Source organism: Brachyhypopomus gauderio, chromosome 7, assembly GCF_052324685.1.
Source record: "Brachyhypopomus gauderio isolate BG-103 chromosome 7, BGAUD_0.2, whole genome shotgun sequence".
Lineage (NCBI taxonomy): Eukaryota > Metazoa > Chordata > Actinopteri > Gymnotiformes > Hypopomidae > Brachyhypopomus > Brachyhypopomus gauderio.
Genome location: NC_135217.1, coordinates 25,473,894 through 25,490,501, shown reverse-complemented (window position 1 = coordinate 25,490,501; position 16,608 = coordinate 25,473,894). Strand labels below are relative to the sequence as shown.

Sequence of the window (16,608 nt, the reverse complement as noted above, 5' to 3'; positions counted from 1 at the left end):
GAACCGTGTGTTGTAGAACCATGTGTTGTTGAACTGTGTGTTGTGGAACCGTGTGTTGTGGAACCATGTTTTATGGAACCTTGTGTTGTGGAACCGTGTGTTGTAGAACGGTGTGTTGTTGAACCGTGTGTTGTGGATCCGTGTGTTGTAGAACCACATGTTGTAGAACCACATGTTGTAGAACCACATGTTGTGGAACCATGTGTTGTGGATCCGTGTGTTATGGAACCATGTTTTATGAAACCTTGTGTTGTGGAACCGTGTGTTGTAGAACCGTATGTTGTAGGACCGTGTGTTGTTGAACTGTGTTGTGGAACCGTGTGTTGTAGAACCATGTGTTGTTGAACCATGTATTGTAGAATCATGTGTTATGGAACCATGTTTTATGGAACCTTGTGTTGTAGGACCGTGTGTTGTGGAACCGTGTGTTGTTGAACTGTGTGTTGTTGAACTGTGTGTTGTGGAACCATGTGTTGTGGAACCTTGTGTTGTGGAACCTTGTGTTATAGAACTGTGTCATAGAACTGTGTGTTGTAGAACCATGTGTTGCTGCACACGCTCTTTAGAACCATGTGTTGTGGAACCATGTGTTGTTGAACCGTGTGTCATGGAACTGTGTGTTGTAGAACCATGTGTTGTGGAACTGTGTGTTGTGGAACCGTGTGTTGTGGAACCGTGTGTTGTTGAATCGTGTGTTGTTGAATTGTGTGTTGTTGAAACGTGTGTTATGGAACCGTGTGTTGTTGAACCATGTGTTGTTGAACCGTATGTTGTTGAACCGTGTGTTGTTGAACCGTGTGTTGTGGAACCGTGTGTTGTTGAACCGTGTGTAGTGGAACCGTGTGTTGTTGAACCGTGTGTAGTGGAACCGTGTGTAGTGGAACCGTGTGTTGTTGAACCGTGTGTAGTGGAACCATGTGTTGTTGAACCATGTGTTGTGGAACCGTGTGTAGTGGAACCGTGTGTTGTGGAACCGTGTGTTGTGGAACCGTGTGTTGTTGAACCGTGTGTAGTGGAACCGTGTGTTGTTGAACCGTGTGTTGTGGAACCGTGTGGTGTTGAACCGTGTGTAGTGGAACCATGTGTTGTTGAACCGTGTGTTGTGGAACCGTGTGTTGTTGAACCGTGTGTAGTGGAACCGTGTGTTGTGGAACCGTGTGTTGTTGAACCGTGTGTTGTTGAACCGTGTGTAGTGGAACCATGTGTTGTTGAACCATGTGTTGTTGAACCGTGTGTAGTGGAACCATGTGTAGTGGAACCGTGTGTTGTTGAACCGTGTGTAGTGGAACCATGTGTTGTTGAACCGTGTGTAGTGGAACCATGTGTTGTTGAACCTTGTGTTGTTGAACCGTGTGTAGTGGAACCATGTGTAGTGGAACCGTGTGTTGTGGAACCGTGTGTAGTGGAACCGTGTGTTGTTGAACCGTGTGTTGTTGAACCGTGTGTAGTGGAACCGTGTGTAGTGGAACCGTGTGTTGTGGAACCGTGTGTAGTGGAACCGTGTGTAGTGGAACCGTGTGTTGTGGCTGTACATTGTCCCGCTGCATCCCAGTCATCCACCATCATCAGGTCTCAGAGGGAGAGTTCAGTTCTTGAACTGTAGACATTAGAGTCAATAACGTCATAAGAACCAGGACACGTTTATATTTGTAATGACAGGAAGAAAAACACTTGTTTCCGGACCAGAATGCAGTTTTTTGTCCTCATTTATGTAACAGAAATTCCTTCCAAACAACCAATCAGAACCACACAATTATTCTGTTTACTGCTTGTTCTCACCGTAGCAGCTGTTAGCTTATAAAAGCGTGATTAAATCAGGGGATGCACGTAGTTGGCGTCTGGGTCTTTGACCCTTTATGGACACTGTTGTAGTGCTACTACTGCACAAACGAGTTTGGCCTAACAGGCTGAGTATCAGCCACCCCTCCGCCTTCCCGGCCTTCTACACTGGCGTGCCACTCTGAGTAAAGCAGACATAACACAGCACAAACTGTTTGACTGTGTAGCATTTCCTTCTCTCTTATTTACTTATGTACATTCCAGACATGTGCAGATTGCATTCGATTCTAGGCACTCATCGGTGGAGAGGTCAGATGTAGTGGGCTAGTCAACCCACACACTCCCCCCCCCCCCACCTTTTCCTCACAAAGACTGCTCAGTTCCACACACTGTTCTGCTTCACTTTGACAATGGTTTGGTTGACTTGAATCAGCAAAGCACAAATACACACAGTCCTGAGCCCCCAGTGCCGCCCCCTGTTGGTGAATAACTCCACTGTTCTCGTCAGCCTCAGCCTCATGGCTTGTTTTTCAAAAATTGTTTTTAGGTTTTATTTGGATGTTCAATGAAATGGTCTTTGTCTGACTGGAGGAAAGAGTGTAAATTATGTAAATGAATGCATACCATGCAAATTAAGCATTCTGGGAATTCAAAACTTTTGAAACTATGAGCATAACCTTGCAGAGTTGTGTGGCGTCTTAACTTTGGCAGTTTCCTAGCCTATTTATATTTTAACATTTATGTAGTATGAAATTATACAAAGTACATGACATTTTTAAGGTTCATTAATGATTTAGGTGCAATATCATTACATTATTAATGTAATTACTGAAACTTTTTGCGGTCTCATTTGTTAAAATAATGGTCTTACTAACTTATTTCATATCTTACTGTATATCAAAGCAGAAGCTTCAATTTCTCCAAAGTATTCACTGCATGTGTAAGTGACAGGAAGCAAACACACACACACACACACACACACACTCCATCAGTGCTCTAGGTTTTGCACACTCAACTGTTGTGCTGACGTGTTCTTTTGTAAGGGTGAGTGCGCCTATATATATATAATATGTATTTGTGGTGTGTGTGTGTGTGTGTGTGTGTGTGTGTGTGTGTGTGTGTAGAAGGAAGGAAGGAGAGGGAGTGAATGAGGGAGAGAGATAGAGAGAGGGAGAGTGAGTGACAGGTTGAGAGAGAGAGAGAGAGAGAGGGAAAGGGAGGGAGAGAGAGAGGGAAAGAGATAGAATGCACATTGCTTGCACAGATGATGAAGGACCAAAACATTGAGTTTCTCTGAAAACCTTGTGTACTACACTGAGATTCTTAGTATCTCTAAATCTATAATTACACTGCATTAGTCTCTTACTTCCTGACATTTTATATAAATAAATGTGTGTATATGTGAAAAACCTTTGCCTTGAAAACAGCAACAATTCTTCAAGGTAAACTTGCATAAGGCAGAGAGTTTGTAGAATGTTAGTCAGGTATCTGATTAACCAAACATACCAAGCAGGCGTGAATGAGGTCATTTTCACATGTAGGTTGAAACACTGTCATAAAATGAAACAGAAACAGCTGTGCAGGAGGATTTAAACAGGCTGAGGAACAGCCATACTCTGCTACAAAGTTGAGGTGGTGGATGACCATGGCAAACATGACACAAAGTCCTACTGCAGCACAAGGTCGTCCTACTGCAGCACAAGGTCGTCCTACTGCAGCACAAGGTCGTCCTACTGCAGTACAAGGTCGTCCTACTGCAGCACAAGGTCATCCTACTGCAGCACAAGGTCGTCCTACTGCAGTACAAGGTCGTCCTACTGCAGTACAAGGTCGTCCTACTGCAGCACAAGGTCGTCCTACTGCAGCACAAGGTCGTCCTACTGCAGCACAAGGTCGTCCTACTGCATCAGCGATGTGTCTCCCAGACAAAGACTTCAGAGCAGACTGGGGCTTCAAGATGTGCTGCACATGCTCTTTAGAACAACAAAGAAACCCATCTACTGTTTAGAGACTTCTGGCCAAACTGGTCTTCATGGACGAATTGTAATCTGATGTGGAAACACAGCCAAGTGAGTCAAGTGTGCATGAAACCACAGGAACTGTTGAAACATGGCAGCAGGTGCTGTGGAGTGATGAGTCCAAATCTGAAGTATTTGGCTGTAACAGGAGGCAGTTTGTCCACTCAGGCTGTACAATGATGAGACTCTGTGAAGAATGGTGGAGGTTCAACAGTGAAGAATGGTGGAGGTTCAACAGTGAAGCATGGTGGAGGTTCAACAGTGAAGCGTGGTGGAGGTTCAACAGTGAAGCGTGGTGGAGGTTCAACAGTGAAGCGTGGTGGAGGTTCAACAGTAAAGCGTGGTGGAGGTTCAACAGTGAAGAATGGTGGAGGTTCAACAGTGAAAAATGGTGGAGGTTCAACAGTGAAGCGTGGTGGAGGTTCAACAGTGAAGCGTGGTGGAGGTTCAACAGTGAAGCAGGGTGGAGGTTCAACAGTAAAGCGTGGTGGAGGTTCAACAGTGAAGAATGGTGGAGGTTCAACAGTGAAGCGTGGTGGAGGTTCAACAGTGAAGCGTGGTGGAGGTTCAACAGTGAAGCGTGGTGGAGGTTCAACAGTGAAGCGTAGTGGAGGTTCAACAGTGAAGAATGGTGGAGGTTCAACAGTGAAGCGTGGTGGAGGTTCAACAGTGAAGCGTAGTGGAGGTTCAACAGTGAAGAATGGTGGAGGTTCAACAGTGAAGCGTGGTGGAGGTTCAACAGTGAAGCGTAGTGGAGGTTCAACAGTGAAGCGTGGTGGAGGTTCAACAGTGAAGCGTAGTGGAGGTTCAACAGTGAAGAATGGTGGAGGTTCAACAGTGAAGAATGGTGGAGGTTCAACAGTGAAGCGTGGTGGAGGTTCAACAGTGAAGCGTGGTGGAGGTTCAACAGTGAAGAATGGTGGAGGTTCAACAGTGAAGCGTGGTGGAGGTTCAACAGTGAAGCGTAGTGGAGGTTCAACAGTGAAGAATGGTGGAGGTTCAACAGTGAAGCGTGGTGGAGGTTCAACAGTGAAGCGTAGTGGAGGTTCAACAGTGAAGCGTGGTGGAGGTTCAACAGTAAAGCGTGGTGGAGGTTCAACAGTGAAAAATGGTAGAGGTTCAACAGTGAAGCGTGGTGGAGGTTCAACAGTGAAGCGTGGTGGAGGTTCAACAGTGAAGCAGGGTGGAGGTTCAACAGTAAAGCGTGGTGGAGGTTCAACAGTGAAGAATGGTGGAGGTTCAACAGTGAAGCGTGGTGGAGGTTCAACAGTGAAGCGTGGTGGAGGTTCAACAGTGAAGAATGGTGGAGGTTCAACAGTGAAGCGTGGTGGAGGTTCAACAGTGAAGCGTGGTGGAGGTTCAACAGTGAAGCGTAGTGGAGGTTCAACAGTGAAGAATGGTGGAGGTTCAACAGTGAAGCGTGGTGGAGGTTCAACAGTGAAGCGTGGTGGAGGTTCAACAGTAAAGCGTGGTGGAGGTTCAACAGTGAAGAATGGTGGAGGTTCAACAGTGAAGAATGGTGGAGGTTCAACAGTGAAGCGTGGTGGAGGTTCAACAGTGAAGCGTGGTGGAGGTTCAACAGTGAAGAATGGTGGAGGTTCAACAGTGAAGAATGGTGGAGGTTCAACAGTGAAGCGTGGTGGAGGTTCAACAGTGAAGAATGGTTGAGGTTCAACAGTGAAGCGTGGTGGAGGTTCAACAGTGAAGCATGGTGGAGGTTCAACAGTGAAGCGTGGTGGAGGTTCAACAGTGAAGTGTGGTGGAGGTTCAACAGTGAAGAATGGTGGAGGTTCAACAGTGAAGCGTAGTGGAGGTTCAACAGTGAAGAATGGTGGAGGTTCAACAGTGAAGCGTGGTGGAGGTTCAACAGTGAAGCGTAGTGGAGGTTCAACAGTGAAGAATGGTGGAGGTTCAACAGTGAAGAATGGTGAAGGTTCAACAGTGAAGCGTGGTGGAGGTTCAACAGTGAAGCGTAGTGGAGGTTCAACAGTGAAGAATGGTGGAGGTTCAACAGTGAAGCGTGGTGGAGGTTCAACAGTGAAGAATGGTGAAGGTTCAACAGTGAAGCGTGGTGGAGGTTCAACAGTGAAGCGTGGTGGAGGTTCAACAGTGAAGAATGGTGGAGGTTCAACAGTGAAGAATGGTGGAGGTTCAACAGTGAAGCGTGGTGGAGGTTCAACAGTGAAGAATGGTGGAGGTTCAACAGTGAAGAATGGTGGAGGTTCAACAGTGAAGCGTGGTGGAGGTTCAACAGTGAAGAATGGTGGAGGTTCAACAGTGAAGCGTGGTGGAGGTTCAACAGTGAAGAATGGTGGAGGTTCAACAGTGAAGCGTGGTGGAGGTTCAACAGTGAAGCAGGGTGGAGGTTCAACAGTGAAGAATGGTGGAGATTCAACAGTGAAGCGTGGTGGAGGTTCAACAGTGAAGCAGGGTGGAGGTTCAACAGTAAAGTGTGGTGGAGGTTCAACAGTGAAGAATGGTGGAGGTTCAACAGTGAAGCGCTACAGTTTTGCAAATGGAGTTGGGGACATGGTGAGGATTAATGGTGCCTTCAGTGCTGAGAAATGCAGGACGATTTCTCAGCAGGCTCCAAAATAAACCTGCAGCAGGACCACAACCCCAAACATACACCCAATGTTACTGGGTGGTAGGAAGGTAGGATGGAGAGAGAGAGAGAGATAGAGAGATTAAAAATTGTAGTGAAGTCCACAATGTTTCCAGAGAAACAGAACACTTCAGACAGAGGTCCCTCATCAGCTTTGCAAGCAAAGTGCTTCTGAATTAATAGGAAGGAACTTGTGTTCTTAATGCTTCTGCATATCTTACCTAAGTACACTGCACGTCCCTACTGAAAGGCCTCGCTCTCTTCTCTGCTTGTCTTCCTGCACCTGTCTGGGAGTCAAAGCAGCTCTGTTAGTCCAGGAAACCCTATTTTGCATATTCACACTATTCTGTCTCATCTTGTGCGAAAGTCCCTCATCCAGACATTGTAGACCTAACATTAGCCAGCATCTGCAGAGACTCTTCCTGCTCCTCCTCCCGGCTAGGGGAGCAGGCTCTCAGAAGGTTCTGATTAAAAGGGCAACGTCTCCACAGAGACTCCACTTAACCCATGTGGAAGTCTAACCCGACTTGTTCTCTCTGCACAAATGATTGCTCTGTTCATTTCTTTAGGATAATGAAAGGTTAAAACAGCTAAGCCTGCCCTCCAGAACATTCCAGAACATTCCCATCACGCACTGACTGCCTGACTGTTCTGTCTCATATGTCAAAGATCCCTTAAGTTGAATCTCACTGAGTTGGTATATAAAATAGATGGCCTGCACAATTAATTGAAGAAGTTCATCTGTAAGTAGACCTGTGTAAGCTGTAACGCCAGGCTGCCGTGTCTGCTATATCTGTGCAAGACTATCTGTGCTCTTCCTGTCAATAACCACCAACAAGATGGTGATTTAAGTTCATACTTTTGTTTATTGGGGTCTTTATGTACCTTGATAAGTCTCATGTAATCATGGAATCAAACTGTTACATTGTTAAAATGACTCACTGTAACACTGTCACATTGTAACATTGTCACTTTGTCTCTGACGTCCAGCCACACTGCTGAGCATTCTACATGTTTCTGTGCCTTCAGGAGGCGGAGTGGCACTGTGATGTGTTCACCAAAGGAGCCTGCTTCAGCCGTGGGAAATCAGAGGTGAGTGGCCCCTCCACACGAGACGAGACGTGTTCTTCTCATGTCTCATGGACATCAGCAGTGGGCCAACCGTTTCTCTCCTTTAGCACACCCTACCAGAATAGCGAACTGTGGCCGCTGTGTCTTAAGCACACCGCCAGCATTTCCACCTCCGAGTTCTCCCCGGTTACCATGTGGAGTGGTGGAGTGTTGGCTGTCTCGTGCTTTTGGTTGCAGACTTGAGTCATAATGAGTTTCAGTAACACAGACACAGTGGCTCCTCTCCAGAAATCTCTGAGCAACAATTGGAACTCTTCACACATGTCCTGTTGGGCTGTGTTAAGAATGCATCCGTGTGTTTATGAAAGATGCTACAGCCTATACATTACATTTATATATTTATTTTTAACTATTATTATTATTGTTGTTGTTGTTGTTGTTGTTGTTGTTAAAGGGTGCAATTCTACAGTTCTCTGTTCTGCCCTCTTGTTGAACCCGAGGGCATCATGTGGGTTTGGACTGTGGTTTAAGCCTCTTTGAGTAGTTCAGCTGTTTCTTCTTCTTTTTTCCATTTTGCTCATGAAAAGCAGTTTGTGAGTCCTGTAATGAGCAGGGTTACAGTGACCAACATGTGGTTGTCCGTCCAAATTACAAACCAAGTCACCTTGGCATCCAGGGAGTGGGTGTGTAGGAAGACCACTACTGTATCTGCTGACCACAGGAGCAGCTAAGAACAGAACACAGGGCTTTGCCTTCATCTACTACGGGTCTTTCAACGCTGTCATTATTTTATGTACCAGACAGCTGCAGTATGGATTCTCGCAAGCTTGTAAAGTGTGGTTTTGTTTTTGAGTAATTGTCTTATTGAAATGCGGAATCTGGCTTCCTGGAGGCTGCAGCCTCTGAATGAAGTGAAGGTCTGATTGCATCGTTGGAGATCACTTATCTCCGCCTGTCTGCAACCAGGGCGTAGCCTCTGTATTATTCTATGAAGTGGAGCTATTTGTCAGGGGTTTTTGATTTTGTTTCTCTTCATAAACATGTCGTCTCCTGATGTGCTGGGGATGTTAAATCTGTGTTTATTTACACACACCCAGCAGAGGGCTGCCTCTCAGGCAAATTACATTAGCAAATGTAAAAAAGAAAAATGCCTTTTTAAGAGTCTACTGAGTGGGGCAGAATGAATGGGTTTACGAGTTAGCAGGCATCTTGATGAGGGGGTAAAGTACACCCCCTCTAAACGCCCTCAAGCCCACAGAAACCCTCTAAATCAACATTCGGAGAGAGAGGGTGATAGTGTCTCAAGGGTCCGAGACAAGCAAGATCTACGGGCTCCGGAAATCTTCAGGAAAGCAGCTGGTGGGCACACAGAGGGAGTCTGCAACAACAAAGGATCTATTTTGAAACGGAGCACACTGTAAATTCAGCACTTGCTTACCTTTTACAGAGATTGGTGAATTCAGGCAAATGTTTCTTTGATATAAAGGGCAGACTGCGTGTTTATTTGGTCACTGCACGTTCATAATCGGTCCACATGTGCTTGCTCTATCCTAAAATGTGTTGCCGCTTGTTTTTAGGAAGAATGTCAGAATTACATCCGAGTCCTTCTGGTCAATGGAGACAGACTTTTCACCTGTGGAACGAATGCCTTCACTCCGATCTGTACCAACCGCACGGTAAGCATGTTGTACCCGAACACTGTAGTTCACGGAGAGATGTAATAAAGCTTGCAGTCGGAGGCGGAGCATACACATTACACCCACATACAGTATAATAAAGACTGCAGTCGGAGGCGGAGCATACACATTACACCCACATACAATATAATAAAGACTGCAGTCGGAGGCGGAGCCTACACGTTACACTCACATATAGTATAATAAAGCTTGCACTCAGAGGCGGAGTCTACACATTACACCCACAGACAGTATAATAAAGCTTGCAGTCGGAGGCAAGTCAAGGCAACTTTATTTATGTAGAACCTTTCACACACACTGGCAATTCAAAGTGCTTTACATAAGAAAATAAGAAGCTTATTACAACTCGAGGTCTATCCCCTTGGGAAGGTCATTGCCAATAAATATGAAAATTCAAAACAAGATTTTAAAGGAATGAAAATAGAAATTAAAATTAGTTAAGTAATTAATTTAAAGAAGTCAAATAGAAATTTAAATAAGATTCAGATAAAAATAATTAAGAATTAAAGAATAATAAGTAAAAGATAAGTAAAACTGGAATAACAATAATGACTCCACAGAGGTGGAATTTTAAGAGATCTTTGGTTCGCTGCAAGATCTATGTTCAGTAAGTCATAGGGGAATCACAGACCTGTGAATAATTATGCCCAGATCCATTCTTCCGACTGGGCTAATGATGGTGACGGCTAGCTTAACAATGGTGACAGCTAGCTTAGCGGCGGTGACGGCTATCTTAACGACGGTGGCGGCTATCTTATTTACAATGATAGAACCCCCCTGCCTGCTCTCGCAAAGGTGACGTTATTATTGACTTCAGCCTGGTGGATGGACGTGAGGAGTGAAGCGCCATGTGCTCAGTGTTAGCAGGACAGCACTGGTTACACCATCGGTAAGAACAGGGACCTTAAAAGCAGCCTCAGCAAAGGCTGAGTCAGACGTCACAAAGGCGGAGTCAGACGTCGCAAAGGCGGAGTCAGACATGGTAAAGGCGGAGTCAGACATGGTAAAGGCGGAGTCAGACAGTAAAGGCGGAGTCAGACGTAGTAAAAGCGGAGTCAGACGTAGTAAAAGCGGAGTCAATTGTAGGAAATGTGCAGAGTCAGACTTGGTTAAGGCAAAAAAAGTCATAACTACACATCCATGGTACTAACTACAAATCATTGAACAAAAAATGAACAAGAATGAAAAATGCCCTCTTGGCACGTGATGTGATCTTCAGCACTTATTAATGTAGTGAACTATCGGGGAAGAGGCGTGAAACTGGTTTTGTAAGTACACATTTGCATTATAAGAAAATAACACAGATTATTTCCATAATCAGTACAAGTTTTGGCACTTCGAATTCCAGTTTGCCGTTCAGTGCTGTGCGTCTTCTTGATGTGATGCCGAGCGTCCGATTCTTTAGACACAAGCAGCTCATTGGGAGCTGACTGGAGCTCACACACAGGTGTCGGACTCTGAAGCCTCTTTGAGCTGGTCCCTCGTTAAAATGCATCACGAACGACGGACCGTGTCCGCCAAGGCTTCCAGCCGCCAGCCGTCTGAAGGAGTTCCCTCAATGGCCGCCTTTTAAGGTGCTGCTGCCTGTGAAGGTGCACGCCCGGGCCCCTCCTCCCACCCCTTTCCCCTCGCCTCCTTCAGCCAGACATGCAAATGCGGCGGAGGTTTGGCAGAAGGAGTCGTGGTGAAGTCCCTTCTCAGCCTGCGGTGAGGATAATCCTCCCTTCACTGCGATTACACAGAACAAGCACTGTGGCTGTCAGCTGCGTGGGGACAGGGGGCACCAGAGGTGGTGCGCGATGTGATTTCCCCCCCTCACCACGGCCGTCACCCTTCGCCACAGATGGAGAGCGCCGAACCCCATGGACAGCAGCTCTGTGTCCTACTTTGAAGACCAGTTAACTGAAGCCCCACTGCATCAGACTCACAGCAGCGTCAGAAGGCCAGTGCCCATCATTCATCAGAGACAACAGAGACAGGCTGGTCTTTGTCTAAGCTGTAATTCCTCTTCTTTTTGGAACTGAAATCAGCGAGTTTTATATTAGTCTAGCCGTCTTCGTTTTGCTCCTCATGAGCTTGGATTTACATACGTACAGTTGACAGAACAAAAGTAACGTGTAACATTTTACTAATGCCATGGCTCCGTCTGTAGGGCGCTGCTACAGGCCCCTCCCCCATACTGAAAATCAAAAAATTTCACTGGTCACATTTCCTTTTTGCTAATAGATTTACATTACAGAGTGCAGAGAAGTTTCCCTAAGCCATATAGGCATGTATGCAGTAGTGAGCTCCCGTAGCCAAACTTAATGAGCAGTTTTGATCCATCCGAGAGTGAAGCTAACCCTGCAGGGATGTAAAGTAGTCTATTCAATAGTTTGATGTTTTTTTATTTTACTTTCTATATGAAATGTTACTTTTTACATCCACATTTTCGTTACCCCTTCTCAGAACTGTTAGATGGCCCTGACTGCTTACCGCTATGAGCAAGAGTGCTGTCAGATTACCAGCTGGGTCTAGTGCTCTGTGGACAGGGATTTGACCCTGACGTCTCTGAAAGTGGATGTGACATTGGTCTCTAGATGCTTCCGTTACCCACATTGCCTTGTTGTCCTCTTGTGACTGCTGAAGTTGATGTCTCTGCCCGAGGGTGTCTCAATAATGTCTTCTCGAGGAGGACAGATAGAGATCTGACAGAGTGCATTTGGAGTCTGACTCCAGAACTGCAGGGAGGTGTATGAAGGACACGTTCAGGCCTGGCGAGAGGGACAGGTTGTGGGTGAGGAGGCCTCGTCTGGGCCCGAACGCCTCCGCTGCTTCTGCACGCACACGGCTGTCACCATTGTAGCCACCCATCGTCGGGCTAAATGGCACGGTGGTGTGAATCACGGCTGTGCCGAACACAGAAGGAGGAAAGTGTGTGTGGGAGTGGAGTGATTAGCGTATAGCTACCAGAGGCGGCGCATACCGAGCCTGCCCAGAACTGACATAAGAGTGATGAAACAAACGGCGGGTTCACAACAGACACACGTACGGAGTTAATCGGTCTGAGCAGTGAGGAGAGAGGCCTCTCTTTACCTTTCCAAAGCATTTGCTTACATAGCGCATACAGAGCATCGTGTTGAAAAGCAGGAGCACTGTTTGAAAATCCATCATTACTACGTTCCTTCTCCACATTGATTAGGCTGCTTAACCAAACTAGGAACCCAGCAGGACATTGTTACTCTACACCAACTCCAAAATCTACCAGCTTATCTTCCTGTTCCTCTCTCTCTCTCTGTGTTTCTTATTTATTTCTGTTTATCTGTCTCTCATCAGTTGACCAATCTAACAGAAATCCATGACCAGATCAGTGGAATGGCGCGTTGCCCCTACAACCCGCTGCATAACTCCACGGCGCTCATCACGTCCAGCGGGGAGCTGTACGCTGCCACAGCCATGGACTTCTCCGGCAGAGACCCCGCCATCTACCGCAGCCTGGGAGGACTGCCTCCTCTACGCACCGCACAGTACAACTCCAAATGGCTCAATGGTAGGGAGGGTGGGTGTGGCAGGGGGCGGGGCAGGGGTGGGGCAGGACTAGGCGGGGGCGGGGCTCGGGTGGGGCTGGGCTGGGCGGGGGGACAGTAGCAGCCAGTGGTCTTCATCTGAATCATTTTTACTAATGTAAAACCAATTTTATCTGAAATTCAGTGTTAAAGTTTCTATTTCCAAACTTCCAACTAGACAGCATGTTAGAAATTATAAAGCAAAGATTGCCTTTCATATAAAAAAAATGAGCCTTTAAATTATAAAAGAATGCCTGGTACTTTGATACTCTGCCATACTTTGCTAGACCTTGACCAGATGTCCTGTCAGACCGACATGCGAGAGGCAGTTGTTTAACATCAGGTACTTTGGATGATGCCTAATGTCTTGATCTTTATGGAGATTCAAATGTGAAAGTCAAAGGTGGAAACTATTACAGATCATGAAGGCAAATTCGTTACCACAAAGAGGCAGGACATGTGTACGAAAACACACACCAAACACCACACACACACACCTCTCTAAAGCTGTACCACACTACACACACACCTCTCTATAATTATACCACACACAGGTACCACACACCTCTATATAACTGTACCACACACACCTCTCTTTAACTGTACCACACACACCTCTCTATAACTGTACCACACACCACACACATATCTCTATAACTGTACCACACACAGACACCACACACACCCCTCTATAATTGTACCTCACACCGACACCACACACACACACCTCTATAAATGTACCACACAGACACCACATACACACCTCTATAACTGTACCACACACAGACACCACACACACATACACACACTTCTATAACTATACCACACACAGACACCACACACACCTCTATAACTGAACTGCACCCAGGCTTTCATTCAATTATTCTGTCATTTTCTGTGAAGGTCATGACAGTGACATTTGCTTTCGGCACACAAAGCAAATTGGCTGCTTCACTTCAAATAGCCTGATCTTCCCACATCAAACGCTCTTGTCCGAAGGCAGCCGCATTCCAGGCCTGGCAGCACAATGAAGAGGTCAAGCGCTATCTCTTCTGCATGGAATTTTATCTGATTCCCATTAAAAGATAATTGGAAAAATAAATTAAAGCCAAAGCACACAGTGTATGCCACAGCCTTCAAAAATGGTTTAATAAATTTGAGGTTTTATAGCAAATTGATTTTTTTTCCCTCTTCCCCTTTGGATGCTGTTGGTCGAGCAAAACTGAGCTCATTTAAAAGGAAATTACATCAATGTTGACAAAAACAGCCTTTATGAATCTATTATGATTGTACGTGACGATTAATATTGAAATATGCCTGCGATGAGGAGATATGAACAGGCTTAGATCATTAGATGTGTGGTTGTTTTGATCATTCTTCATCTCAACCTTTATGTTCCTTCTTGATGAATGAGCGTGCATGAGCACACCACCTCGCTGGGAGATGAATGTCACTTCAGTCCTTCAGTATCTCTGACATACTGCCTTAGCCGCTTGTGCCGCTGTTGACGGCCCCGCCCTCTGCCCCGCCCCCTGCCCCGCCTTCTTCTCCCTCTCAAACGCAGAGCCCAACTTCGTGTCCTCCTACGACATCGGGAACTTCACCTACTTCTTCTTCCGGGAGAACGCGGTGGAGCACGACTGTGGCCGGACGGTGTTCTCGCGGGTGGCCCGCGTGTGCAAGAATGACATCGGCGGCCGCTTCCTGCTGGAGGACACGTGGACCACGTTCATGAAGGCGCGGCTGAACTGCTCTCGGCCGGGAGAGATCCCCTTCACCTACAACGAGCTGCAGGGCACGTTTCTCCTACCCGAGCTCGAGCTGCTCTACGGCATCTTCACCACCAACGTGTGAGTGTGAGCCCACGGCCGAGGAGCACAGTAGGTCTCCCTTAAAGCCGGGGGGAGGAGCAGCCTGTCCGTAACAACCACGAATCAGGGGACTTGTCTTCTTTATATTTACATACACCCACTACCATGTCAGAGTCTCAGTTGAGTTAGAGTGGCCTGCCTCCAAAATAACATCCTGCCTGCAGGCGTCCAATGGAGGGGAGCTGATAAATTGTGCATATTTCAGCCTGTTACAGTGGTCAGTCTGCAGATGGGCTACAGACTTGTTCATATGGGTGGCAGTTACAATGGTAACGTGTAAGGTTGGTGAACCTGATCAGGAACGTAATGCCTGTAAGGTATTTGTGAAGTTGGTGGTATTTGGGTGTAAGCCTAACAGAAAGAGAGCAGCTCAGGTTATTACTTACAACTGGAATTATTATTTCATCTTAGTTTAAATGAAGGTTTGATTTTCTCCTCTGTGAAGATCACACTCAGAGTGAGATGCTGAATTATTAACATGCCATATTAGGGTGAAGTAAATGGGAAACAGGTATTTAATCACATCTCTGTATTTAATCTCTGCGTCTCTGTCCTTCCTCAGGAACAGTATTGCCGCGTCTGCAGTGTGTGCGTTCAACCTGAGTGCTGTTACCCAGGTGTTCAGCGGCCCCTTCAAGTACCAGGAGAACTCGCGCTCTGCCTGGCTGCCTTACCCTAACCCCACCCCTGACTTCCAGGTGAGCACGGACGTGTGCAGGAGGGGCGTGTGCAGGAGGTGTGTGTGCAGGGGGGACACGTGTAGCAGGGGCATGTGCAGCAGACCACGACGACACGCCCAGCCCTTGGGCCGGAGCCGGTGGCATGCGCGCCCTGCTGTTGCTAAAGCAACCAGGACTGCAGACACACACACAGCCTCCTCTGTCTGTCTCCGAGTGTCTGTCTGTCCGTCTCCGAGTGTCTGTCCGTCTCCGAGTGTCTGTCTGTTCGTCTCCGAGTGTCTGTCTGTCCGTCTCCGAGTGTCTGTCTGTCTGTCTCCGAGTGTCTGTCCGTCTCCGAGTGTCTGTCTGTCCGTCTCCGAGTGTCTGTCTGTCTATCTCCGAGTGTCTGTCTGTCTGTCTCCAAGTGTCTGTCCGTCTCCGAGTGTCTGTCTGTCCGTCTCCGAGTGTCTGTCCATCTCTGAGTGTCTGTCTGTCTGTCTCCGAGTGTCTGTCTGTCTCCGAGTGTCTGTCCATCTCCGAGTGTCTGTCTGTCTCCGAGTGTCTGTCCATCTCCGAGTGTCTGTCTGTCTCCGAGTGTCTGTCCGTCTCCGAGTGTCTGTCTGTCTCCGAGTGTCTGTCTGTCTCCGAGTGTCTGTCCATCTCCGAGTGTCTGTCTGTCTCCGAGTGTCTGTCTGTCTCCGAGTGTCTGTCTGTCTCCGAGTGTCTGTCCGTCTCCGAGTGTCTGTCTGTCTCCGAGTGTCTGTCCGTCTCCGAGTGTCTCTTATTAAATTGAGATGTCCCTTCCACAGCTTCCCATCATGCCTGATTACCCTGATCTGGAACATGCAATGAGATTTTGTGTTTTTCTGTCCAATTATCCGGAGCACGCAAAAACATCCTGCCGTTAAAGGTGGCCACCGTCCGTGGGCTGGCGAGATGAAGAAGCCCCAGCGTGGCTCTGAGCTTCACGCTCCCCCATCACGCCCATTCATCTGACTTCATTTCTATCAGCTCATGCTGCTCGAGGATTTATTAAAGCAGGTTCCACCTTCCGAGACACAGTAGCAGGAAACGTGCAGTGATGAGCGATGTGCATGTGTTGCAGTGCAGTGTCATTACTGCTCATTTGACTGCCATGATCATCAGAGAGGGGACGTTCTGTTTTACAGCGTCCCTCACAGCGAGACTCTCCTCAAGCAACACAGTTTGTGTGTGTGTGTGTGTGTGTGTGTGTGTGTGTGTGTGTGTGTGTGTGTGTGTGTGTGTGTGTGTGTGTATGTGTGTAGAGAGAGCGCTGCATCTGAACAGTGAGCATCATCAATCAAAGGTAATCTTGAATCTCTTCACGTGCTGGGACGTGAGA

At 47.0% G+C, this 16,608-nt stretch overlaps 1 protein-coding gene across 2 annotated transcripts in view; it reads left to right on the top strand.

Moving 5' to 3' along the window:
• The window catches only part of sema5a (sema domain, seven thrombospondin repeats (type 1 and type 1-like), transmembrane domain (TM) and short cytoplasmic domain, (semaphorin) 5A), a 117,330-nt gene that overhangs the window by 50,175 nt on the left and 50,547 nt on the right, over positions 1–16,608 (top strand). For both annotated transcript variants that reach the window (XR_013132425.1, XM_077012831.1), the window contains exons 5-9: positions 7,432–7,494; positions 9,051–9,149; positions 12,486–12,699; positions 14,280–14,565; positions 15,149–15,284. Coding sequence is in view for 1 of the 2 variants with exons in the window: in XM_077012831.1 (XP_076868946.1) it covers positions 7,432–7,494; positions 9,051–9,149; positions 12,486–12,699; positions 14,280–14,565; positions 15,149–15,284 (798 nt within the window). In the remaining variant the exon portion in view is untranslated. The remainder of the gene's footprint in view (positions 1–7,431; positions 7,495–9,050; positions 9,150–12,485; positions 12,700–14,279; positions 14,566–15,148; positions 15,285–16,608) is intronic.